Source organism: Arachis ipaensis, chromosome B08 (genome assembly GCF_000816755.2).
Source record: "Arachis ipaensis cultivar K30076 chromosome B08, Araip1.1, whole genome shotgun sequence".
Lineage (NCBI taxonomy): Eukaryota > Viridiplantae > Streptophyta > Magnoliopsida > Fabales > Fabaceae > Arachis > Arachis ipaensis.
Genome location: NC_029792.2, coordinates 127967412 through 127979011, shown reverse-complemented (window position 1 = coordinate 127979011; position 11600 = coordinate 127967412). Strand labels below are relative to the sequence as shown.

At 34.0% G+C, this 11600-nt stretch overlaps 2 protein-coding genes across 4 annotated transcripts in view; both read right to left on the bottom strand.

Moving 5' to 3' along the window:
* On the bottom strand, positions 4784-8737 carry LOC107612952 (protein DYAD). Of its 3 annotated transcripts, XM_016314752.2 has the most exons (9): positions 8502-8736; positions 7582-7730; positions 6900-7246; positions 6435-6818; positions 6293-6350; positions 6127-6210; positions 5712-5998; positions 5420-5534; positions 4784-5322 (listed from the first exon to the last, which is right to left on the bottom strand). In XM_016314752.2, exons 3-9 carry the CDS (start codon positions 7184-7186, stop codon positions 5227-5229), a joined length of 1311 nt encoding a protein of 436 aa, XP_016170238.1. In that variant the 5' UTR covers positions 7187-7246; positions 7582-7730; positions 8502-8736; the 3' UTR covers positions 4784-5226. The 3 variants fall into 3 exon arrangements, with proteins under 3 accessions (XP_016170238.1, XP_020965820.1, XP_016170237.1); XM_021110161.1 differs by lacking the exons at positions 7582-7730; positions 8502-8736 and adding an exon at positions 7977-8030; XM_016314751.2 differs by lacking the exon at positions 7582-7730 and having other exon boundaries at positions 5169-5322; positions 8502-8737.
* Positions 10382-11600, bottom strand: part of LOC107612840 (probable manganese-transporting ATPase PDR2) — a gene marked incomplete in the record, with an annotated part of 11803 nt that continues 10584 nt past the window's right edge. Inside the window, 1 exon segment of the mRNA XM_021110156.1 lies at positions 10382-11600. Coding sequence (XP_020965815.1) covers positions 10687-11600 — 914 coding nt within the window.

Sequence of the window (11600 nt, the reverse complement as noted above, 5' to 3'; positions counted from 1 at the left end):
TATTATTTTTAATAACATGTTAATTTTCAAAATGTACTTAACTCTATTTTTTTCAATGCATAACTACCTTCACCATAATATTGTAGTATTTTCTCTCTGAAGATCGAAAATTAGACTACAGTTCAATGTAAAGAATAATTTTTTAAATTTAGTTCTAGTGTATATTTTGAATCTCTTAAAACTTACTTAAGGAATAAATAAACTACCCACTCAATGAACTTAAGTTAGGTACTTTACCTAAGTAATCTTTTAATTTGGAATATATAAAAAAAATCTTAAATAATATAATTACAAAAATAAGTACAAAATAATTGTTTATACTATTTAATATTTTATACTTATGATCAACTGTTAAAATCAATAGAATTATTACAATTCAAAAACATAAGCTTGTACTTATAATCCTCACTTCAAAATAATGCTTTCGCTTGTAACTATTTTTTAGCTTAAAATTATTAATTGTAATTATAATCGAGTTAATATTCAATTTGGTTTCTAAAATTTAAGGTTGGATTTTAAATTGAGTTTTAAAATTACAATGGACTCAATTCATAAAATTTACAATAGTTAAGACTCACTTAGAAAGCTTTAAAAGTAATTTTTTTGAATTTTTTACTTATGAAAAGTAGGAGTATTAATATTTGATACAATTTTTAATTGTAATTTGTAATTTTTTAAAAAGCTATTTAGGAACTTATAGAGAAATTAAAAAAATGACTTCTCTCATAATAAAAAATATTTTATCTTTTAAAATATAAAATAAATATTTTTAGAACTAAAAATCCAAATACAAAATAACTTATTTATAAGTTACTTTTAATATAAATATTTATTGTTTAAGTTATTTTTTGAAAAAGAGCTTAATTAAATTCATGCTCCATTAATAAAATTTATTTATTGAATTTAGACCAACTTAATTAAATTTAATTATAAAAAAAATTTAAATATATAACATAAAAAAAATGTCTATTTGAAAGCTTCTATGCTACTGTTCTTTACTTCTCTCTCAGTTTTATTGGCTTTATTGCTTCAATTTCTGATGGAGCTTCAACATAGAAAATAGGGCAATTTTCTTAAATAAATAAAATTGACATCAATTTTATCTGATTATACATTTTTAAAAGTGAAGACACAAATGTATTTTTTTATAAATTCATATAAACTGCTACTAATAGTAGCAGATTAGGTGATGATGAATTTAAAAAACTTCAAATTAATTTAATAATGATCAAATATTATTAAAATAATTAATCTTAAAATTATTAATTTGAATTCTAAATCACATTTGATTAATTAATAATTTTGTTGCCTGCAAATTTTGACATTGGGCATAAAGAAACTCAAAGTCCAAAATGGTTGGCAAAAATAATCAGTCTTGTGTAAAAAATATTTTAAAATATGTGGCTGAATCATTATTGTGAAAGTTGGGCCAGATTTTGTTGAACAAGTCCAAATTAATCTTTGCTACAAGACTATCATAGCTTGGTCAGAAAAATTGAAAAAAAAAAAAAAGAAGAAAGCTAGGTTGCATGCTTTCCACGGTTACCCACTCTTATCTTTGAATGGATTTCAAAGTGGGAATTGATTTTATTGCTATCAATGAGTTACACGTTACTAGACATGGGTAATGTAAACATAACTCATTTTTATTTTCTTCCTTAATTCCATTACAAGCTTTTCTCTGTTCTCTCTCCTCTCTCTTTCGGTCATGTCAAGCAGAAAAAGAGGGATGAAGCAAGTTATCAATAAAATTTACAGAGAAGCTAGAAGTAAGAAAAGGGCTAAGGTGATGATATCCTTAGCAAAAAGAAGATCCACAATAGGGTGTGGCTGAGATCTTTGCCACTAATAGTAAGATGTGGTGAAAAAGTCTCAAGCTCTCCATACCCGAAAATGGAAGAGATCCAACTCGGTCAGAGAAGAAGATCCCTGGCATGGCTCGTCTCTACTTTTGATCAACCATCACAGAAGGTAGCTACTGTAGCTACGTAGAGGAAGAGGCAGAAGATAGAGCAGATGGAGCTGTCAAGTATCAAGGACTCATCAAGGGTAGAAATCCTTCTTGGGGACCAAGTCAAGATGGAAGGTTTAGATTGATAAAGCTTGATGAGATGGGATGAGGTTGAGGTAATTGCATGTTGGATTTTGCATTCGGTTTTCTCTTCTCTCTCTCTGGCCGAACCGGTTTGGTATTGAAGAAGAAGATTAGCTCGGTTCAACCGTTTCAACCTTGGAGGCTTCCTCTTCTATAAAAGGGAGAACAGTCAAGACTTGAGACAAGGAGAAAAGAGTGAAAAGCACAGAGTTCTCATAGCTACCCAAACTAACAGAAGTTCTTCTCCTTCAATGTGTTTCATGTTGTATTTTTCTGTTTAGTTTTGTCTGTCTTGAGTCTCATGAAAAAAGGCAAATAGTGAGGTTTGTATGAAAAAGTCATAGAGCGAAAAAATGCAGAGTATACAAAATTAAAAGAAAAAGCCATAGATGTCCTAGAGGTCCTTTGTACATCTGTGTTGTGTATCATGATTCTGTGGAAATTCCCTTGCAAGTTGGGTTAACACTTAGCAGTTGAAAACTTGGTAGGTGACCAAGTCAAGTTCAGGATTGGAGATAGATTCTAGACTTGTCCCGGATAGGAAGGGTAGTTCCTAGGGAGAATTGGTGTCTATAATCAAGATGATTATAGTGAAATTCCATCATTGTTGTGATGGAGACTGGATGTAGGCTGCATTGCACTTGGCAGCTGAACCAAGATACTTCTTGGTGTGATTCTCTCTTTCTCTTCTACTCCATTTCAGTTTCTGTTGCTAAGGAGACAAAATTAAAAAATATCTCCTGACTGGGTACGAGACAAAAAGAAAATGTCTCGTGTCTGTTTATGAGACAAAACGCAGAAAAATCTCCTGAAGGTAATTTAAAAGGCAGCAAGTATAACTCAGCAAAAAAGAGGCTAAGATTCAACCCCCTTCTCTTAGTCACTGATAAACCATCAAGGGAGAACGTAAATCGCTACTGTAACCGCGGTTTACGTGCATTGAGAGGTGAACAGAAACCGCTATAAACAGCAGCAGTTTCTATAGAACGTTGTTTGGGAGGTAGTAGTGGTTTATGTGTGTTAGATGTTGAACGTAAACCGCTGGAGGCAATAACGGTTTACGTTGAATGTGATGCCCAATTGCCCAGCTTCAAGAGTGTCTAGTATGTCAAGAGCTTCCAATTTGAAATGGACGCTTCATTGTGGTAACGCTCAAGTTTCTCTCATGAATCAAAATATTCACGCTTCTATTTGGAATAGCTCCCCTCATATTAGACATTAACAATGTCCATTTTGGGAAGAAGGTAGGCTCGTAGGCATTACTCTTGGATAGCGCCCTTTGAGTTGAGCGTTACCAACATCAAACTTTCTTTGCATGCTTTGCTTGTTTCTTGAATAATATGTATTGCTTACATGCTTCATTAAGTGTCGTTAACAACGCCTTCAACATGCATGCTTCATTCTTTGATTCACGCTATTAACATGCATATAAGTTTCATGAATTAACGTTAGTGCATGCATGTGCTATTAATTAATAATGAAATGCAAAAAGCATGCATGCACTAACGTTAATTCATGAAGTTTATATGCATGTTAATAGCGTGAATCAAAAAAACTTTGGCGTTGATAACGCCCAACTCAAAGGACGCCATCCAAGAGTAATACCTGCGAGCCTACCTTCTTTTTAAAATAGACATTGTTAACGTTCAAAATGAGAGACGTTATTCCAAATAGGAGCGTGAATATTTGATTCACGAAAAAAACTTGAGCGTTACCACAATGAAGCGTCCATTTCAAATTGAAAGTTCTTGACATACTGGACACTCCAGCGGTTTACGTTCAACATCCAATATACATAAACAGCTACTGTCTGTATCGATTTATGCTCAAACAACATTCTACAAAAACCGTTGTTGCCTATATCGATTTCTGTTCACCTCCCAATACATGTAAATCGCAACTCCAGTAGCAGTTCTATAAATTCATAAAAAAATACATTTTTGTCTTCGTTTTTAAAAATATATAATCAGGTAAAATTGATCTCTCAATTTTTTTTTATGTAAAATTAATAATTAAAAACTGTTAAATAATAATTTAATCAAAATATGTTAAATCATCTAATATGTAAATCTTTATACTAATAATAATCTTAATTTATGCCTTAAGAAAACATGATAGCTAAATCCCAATAATAATAATAACAATAACTAATAATTCCAACGATACGTCCATGTTGTGCCTTAATTAGATTATTGCCAATAATGATTACATTAACATCAGAGAAAAATAGCGATGGGGAAATGGAACCAAAATTATGTCAAACTGATTATTTATTATATAATTAGATTAAATGAGCGGGAATGCAAATCTAAATACAGGAGAGAAAAAAAAATCTTCCTTCTTCAAGCGTCGTCTAAGCAAATACCTTCAAAAGATCGTGACACAATACAAACACAACTTCCAATGTTGAATAAAATGGGGGAGGGGATTAGGGGAATAGTTAATAAAAATGTAAACTGATGTTGACAATTCCTGGCAGAAAGGTTAATTATGTAAGAACCATATTTATTTTTTAATTTTAAACTTAAACATTAATTCAAACATTTTTCAATAATAACAATTTTCATTTACCTTTAATTTTATAAAATGCAAAAACAAACTTTCTTCCATCACTCATTCTGTTGATAGAAGCAGGGGAGTTGAGCAAAGAATTATGGGCAAATTAAAATTAAGAGTACAAATATGTGATCAGCGCTACTATAGAAACTGTATATATAAATATGAGACAACTTGTCCCTCAAATATCTGAAGTACAAGTTTTGAAGAAAGATCGTTGTAGCTAATTAGTTAAATACGGTAAACCCTAAACTAAACTAAAAAGGAATTGGCATAATCATTAACCAAGTCAATAAGAAAACAGTAACATTAAAATAGAAGCTCCAATGAGTACCCTACCTAGATTGATTACCCTAATGCAAAATGCCAATAAAATTTCAATGATTTGCAGCTCGTTAAGCATGTGAGAGTGAGACCTAGAACCTCTTCTATTAACTTTGGAGGTTTAGCAAAGATTTTTCAGGATCAGATTGTTAATGCTGTACAATTTCTAAACTCTACCATTTTTCACAGTGGAGGAAAAAAACATATGGACGAGGTGGTTATAATCCTATCCTACGCTTTGAAAATGATGTCTACTTCATTGCCAGCATACCGTATACAGTGTTTGATAACTCCATCATCTGCTTATCAATTTGTTCTTTCCATTTGAATATATCCATGTACATCTCCTGAGGGGGAAGATTATAAAATAATCATGAATATATGCTACTGAAAAAAAAATTCAAAAATTTATTTAATATTTTAGCAGAATCTACGGACTATCACCTGAAACATCATCATTGAGTTGTCATGGTCTGACTTGGAATTAACAGTCGTAGACGAGTCAGGGGTCACATTAGGAGGATCTTCTTGTTTGAAAGGCACCACCTCCAGCAAATCACTAATGTTTTGGAAGCCAGAAAATGAAGAATACATAGGTAGAAAAAACACTTTGGTTCAGTTCAATTTTTTTTCCCACCCAAAGTTGGGCAAGGTGAGAGTGGGAGGGGACTGGAGTTTGAATTCAAACAAATATGCTTGTTTCATTATTTATAAAAATTGACTAAAAAAGTATTACCTCCGCTTGTTAACCAATCCTTCGCTAAGTAAGTGCGTCGGGAGGGATGTGTTGGGGTCATCAAGTACAATCTCTGGTGGAACATTAAGCAGCTCAGAACTTCCAATCCAAGTTGCAAATTCATCTTCCGGTAGGTTAGTATTTTCTATCCAATCTTTCCACCTGTCTGAAGGAGAACTAGGGGGAACACATTCCCTTGATGCTTTGAGATCACTCAATTTATTTGTTATTTCGGCAAACTGTTGTTCAACTTTAGTTTTCCAAATTGCAAATTCACCATACTTGCCCTGAATATATATGAATTCATCAAATTGCAAAAATGTAAAACTCAAATATGACAGAAGTCCAACATACATGGTTCTCATTGAATCCTATTAAACAGGCTGAAAACTAGAGGTGATACACAATTAGTTACCTGCACACCCTTTAGAGATGCCATGATTTCAGTAAGGTGATGATCAATACCAGATCTCCACTTCACCAATTCCTTGTGAGACTCCTGAAAATGATGTTCAATAAGAACTACACAACGTGATATGAGAGATGCAAATCAAAGAGCTTTTAAATTATTAAATATTTACCTCCATGAGACTAGCTTCACTCTTCAGTTGCTGCTTGGCAACGAGCTGCTGCATATCTCTGTTGTGCAAATAAAATCATTAAAGAAAATATAATAGCAACTAGAGAAAAATATTTTGGGATTTCAGTTTCCAAGTCCTATACTTCTTCAGTTGGGCCATTTCCATTTTAAGTAGTTTCAATTCATCAGACGAATCAGTCTTCTGAGAAGGGGCACTGCCAGCCCTAATTGTTAGCGGTGGTATCCAGTAAGGATCCTGCACCCCTGCCAGCTGGCGGACATCATCCAAGTCAGCACTTTCCAACCAATACTCCATGATTCCTTTGGTGTTGAACCATCTTCGGAAGCGCTCAGTACCTCCAGGTGCCACTTTACCATCAATGTGCTTCAGTAAGTGGTCCAAGAGTCCAGTATCGCCAATGTGCTTACGTGCTGCCATTCTTAATGCAGGTCGGGTAATTGGCTTTTCAAAAGTTGCACCTTCAGCCTTTAACACCTCCCACATGCTTTGCTCAGCCAATTTATACCTGAGTTATGTAACTGCATCAAAACTTAATATATCTTACTAATAAAAGCACACAACAGAAAAGATTATTGTCTTCTTTTACCTCTCAGTTGACCATCTATCCTTACTGTCAGGCTTTTTTGTCTTAAGCTTGCGACTACTTTGCCTCCCACATGGCTCCTCTTTTACCTCTCTGAGCTGACTAAGGCTAATTCGCTTCCTCTTCTTAGTTTCTGGCAAAAATAATGACTCAGTATTAATGATTTTTTCTTCTCCTTCTTCATCATTAGATTCCTCTTCCTTAGGGAAGTCGGGAAGCTGACTTTCATATCCCTCATCCTCGTGCTGACCCATGAATGGCAATCGATGACGAACACCCCACTGTGCCATCTCACTAGGTATCAGTTAAACTATCTCAATTGTTCTGTTAGGTCCCTCAAGTTCTGTACACTGCATAAGCACATAAATGTAATTCAGAAAAAGGATTGAATGAGTGTTCATCCATGTTGAAATCCCTAATGTTAATGCAAGGAAGTGTCCTTACTATTCAACATGAGCATGCATACAAGGGATTTTGGCGTTTTGGAAGACGGAGAGAGGGGGGAGCACAAATAAACAAAGGAAAAACAAATACATTCTGACCAACTTGCTATCATGCCTATTCTTAACTACATGTTCCTGACCTGAGGAACATTGAACTACTGCAAAGGCAACCATCAGCATGATTGCGTGTTACGTTAGGCATAAAATTTGCATCAGGACGATAATTTTTGTAAATTAATCACCTCGGCCAAAAGAGAAGTTTTAGCCCTGAGATTCTATACGAGAAATATGGGAAGTGGGATCAGATCATCTCATCATCACCCCCATAATGATCTCGTTATCTCAACCGTCCATAGTGATCGATAGGCATCAATGTTGACCATCTAATAACCTGACAGCACCGGATATGACGAGCGGCAAACAAATAAAAGGGAATTTTATCAACATAAAGTCATAAAAACGGTCAACAGTGATGATTAAAAAAAACCTGATCAACAACCAGCATTTAACAATGACAGGTTTTCATTTAAGTCGATCCTCACAACAATTTTTCGCTAGCAATATAAATCATGCTCACAATTCACAAACCTTAAAACAAAGAAACCCCGGAAAGCAAAGCATACCCAGTAGCCCATACCTTAAGTAACACTAACTTTCCACTGAAGAAGAACAACAGGTTTCTTGACACACAAGGTTGCCCCAACCAGCTTCCATAACTGTTAAATTACGCATCCGAAACCAAAAGAGCAGGTGAACAAACCCTAACTCAAGATCTATCAACTCCATCCCAATCTAGCACACATTCACTAACAACCAAATCAAACGGTAAAAAGATTCAAGGGTTCAGCAAAACCCCACCCTAAGTCCTAAAGTTTAAAAGACAAAATTTACCTACACAAAAGTCTAAAACACATTGGCATCAGCATCAAATCTCAGAACACAAATCCACATAAAAAAAGAACTTGAAAAGAAAAAGTAGGAAAATAGAATTTCGGATTAAACACAATGCAACGAGTTAACCACATCGGAACTCCGAAAACCCCCAAATCCAAACACCCAATCACGAAAATCAGATGTTTACAACCAAAAGAAAACCTAACAATCGAAATCACACAACGTGAAATCAAAATAGAAAACGAAAGATGAGAAAGAGAAACCCTACCAATCGGTGCATCAACGAAACGTTGAAGCTCAGAGAGAGAGAGAGAGAGAGCGACAGTGTCCAAGTAAACGAAACGAAACGAAAGAAACCCCAATTGTTGTTGCAGCCGCTGCTACAAATAATAACGTTTGGAGAAAACGAATCCTCTTTCTCTTTATTGTGTCATTGTTTTTAAGGTTTTTTTTTTTTCTTGTGGGTTTTTTGGGGTTTTCACTTTTCAGAGTTTTCACACTTACTGTTTTTCTTTTTTTTTTTTTCGCACTCTCTCTCTCTCTCTCTGGCTCCCTTTTAAATAAATACCGAAACTAAACCCTAACCGCCAAAACCCCACAAAAGCTTGAAATCATTAATCAGTACTGAGTGTGGGGTCCACTTGCTTTGGACTCTTGTTAATGGCGTGTGGCGTTTCCGCAGAAAATTTTATTTTATTTATAGTAAAAGCCCTTTCCCTTCGCCAAAACTGCGAAACGGTGCCGCATTCGCCTGCGGTGCTCTCTCTCCTTTTTCACATTTCGAGAGGATCCGTAGAGTTGAGTTTTATTCTATTTCAAATTTTCAACGTGGATTTCATTATTATTATCCTGACTAAAATTAGTTATAAATAATTATTACTTGGTATTTGATTAAGAATTTATATAAAATAATATAAAAAAGATTTTTTTTTTAATAATTTTTTTTATTTTTTAGTGTGTTTGACAAATTTCTAGTAATAAAAATAAAATATTAAAAAAATAAAAAAATATCTTTTTTTGAAAAACTGTAATTTATATTTTTTTTAAAAGATCTTTTTTTAAAAAAAAAAGATATTTTTCATGTAATAAATAAATAAAAAATTATTTTTATATCGTTATATCCAAACATATAATTGATAGATAAAAAAATCTTTTTGTATAAAATATCCAAAAATAAAATTATTTTTACTTTTCTATAAAATCTTTTAAAAAAAAGATAACTCAAAAAAAATCTTTTTTTTAGAAATTCATGCAAACAAACCTTAAAATTAGTCAATTTAATATGGTTCACGTAATCTCATCATATATGTGAATTGAGCATGTTTTGATCCAAGTAAACTATATTTTTATCTACAAAAGATTCTATATTTTATGAAATAATCCCTTAAAAAAATGACATTTTGTCATCCAAAAATTGTTGTGACAAAATACATCACTTTTTTTCATAAGTGACATGACTTCCAATTTTTTTTGTTAAAATATATAAAAAAAGATTTAGAGGATATATACAAAAATTGATCTTTGCATCTTATTTTCAACCTTTTTTTTTACTACTCACATAAAAACTAACAAAAAAACATTTACTCTGACATAAAATTATTTTTCAAAGCAATTCTACAAAAAAATCGCATCAAAATATAATCCCTAGACTCCTATTTTGAATATCTCTATAATTAGTAATTAGTGCATTTTGTCAAATTGATATTGTTTTTGAAAAACTAAAATATCATTACTTTCCTTTCAAAATTATTTTGCCAAAAATTAAAATTAAATCCTTTTGAGATTCAAAATGGTATTTTTCTTTCCAAATTCCTATTGGCACGGAATCTCTGCTCAAATGTGAGGACGGAGCACTCCTCTCAACAGTGTTCCTCATCTTTTGCAGGTAGAATTGTAGATGTTGTAAACCAGTAATGTAGACATTATTATATACTTATATAGGACCACGGGTTCTTCAGCAATTATTAACACAACCTGGTCAAATACTTTACCTAGTTGCTTTGCTTTATTTCTCTCTTTATAACACCCAAAATAAAAAATGTTTATACAAATGTCTATATAATCGAATTCTCATGTTCACATATTTCAAAATAGGTCATGTAATTTCCACGAAGCTAGAAGTAAATCTCTAGCACCATACTTAACAAATGCAATTAAACACGTTCTTATCATTGATCCAAATATTCAAATAAACTCGTTTAACTTGGTAAGAAGTTGCAAAGGAAAATTAGTTTAAGTTCGTTCCTGTGTTTGGTAAAATGAATAGTAGCATCTAAACAATAAAAAACTCCTGTACTAAGCAAAACATCTGAGATAACTAGGGAGGGCACGAGCTCTAAAATTCATACCTTTCTCCCAAAAATGATTTTTGACATTAGATAATCTCTCCGTCCATCAAATGGGAAAATAACTATGAGACTAACAAAATTCATCGTGCCAAGTATTTCTCCTAACTAGACCTCTTTTTTCTTTTCAAAGTTAGATACCGCGTGCCTTTGGCGCTTCTTCCATGCAGGGATCTTGCCAGGGAAGGCCCATCTCAATAGTCTCTCCCATGAGTAGCATATCAAAAACATTAGAAGTGCCCATATTAATAGTTTGTCCCTCAATCCCACTGGGAGTGGCACCAACTTCAGCCAGTCATTTAAGTCCCTGAAGAGATCAGATGTAATCGCTGTAAAGAAACCTACGGCTGCTATAAGAGCATACCGGAACGGCTTGTTTTCTGAGATACTCTGGTTGAAGGGATGGCCCATGTAGTTCACGGCAAAAGTAGCAACCTGAAGCATCATGCTGACCATGTATGAAACAGTGTTGACCAAGTTGGGATGAAAATCTGCATCTGGTTCGATGCATTCATCTGGCATGTATTTTTCAGCCTCTTTCACAGATGAGATCAAGAATAATAAGTGAATGGCAAATTGCCCCATAAGGGAAAGGAAAACATAAGCACAGAAGATATTGGGGTGGGGACGTTCAGCTGAGAGGGTGGGAAGAGGGCGAGCATGGGAGATAAAGAGGAAAAACGCAGCAGTGAAGACACCACTTATTGTGGCCTGCACATCACCTAGCTTGACACCATCCAGATACATGACACTCAACACGTATGCAGTAGCAAGGCAGTTGAGGCCCAAAATTTTAAACATCTGGAGGGTTGTCACCAGGGTACTCCGACCTTGACGAATTATGTCAGTGGTGGGAGCAACAGATGCATGCTTTGCAGTGAAAGGGGATGCCATTGACGCATCACCAAGCTTGACAACGGGGGCACGGCCATCTTCCTCGTTAAGCTCTTCAAACATCTTCTTGAGCTTCTGTCGTTGCATATCAACAGCTGCCTGATGACGGTTGATAGGATCTGATTTTG

Coding starts and splice junctions, on each gene's coding strand:
- LOC107612952 (XM_016314751.2), bottom strand. CDS start 7,186: ATGGCACAGTGGGGTGTTCGTCATCGATTGCCATTCATGGGTCAGCAC. Junction 6,351..6,434: donor GAAATGGCCCAACTGAAGAA/GTATAGGACTTG, acceptor TTTGCACAACAG/AGATATGCAGCAGCTCGTTG. Junction 6,211..6,292: donor GTGAAGCTAGTCTCATGGAG/GTAAATATTTAA, acceptor CATCATTTTCAG/GAGTCTCACAAGGAATTGGT.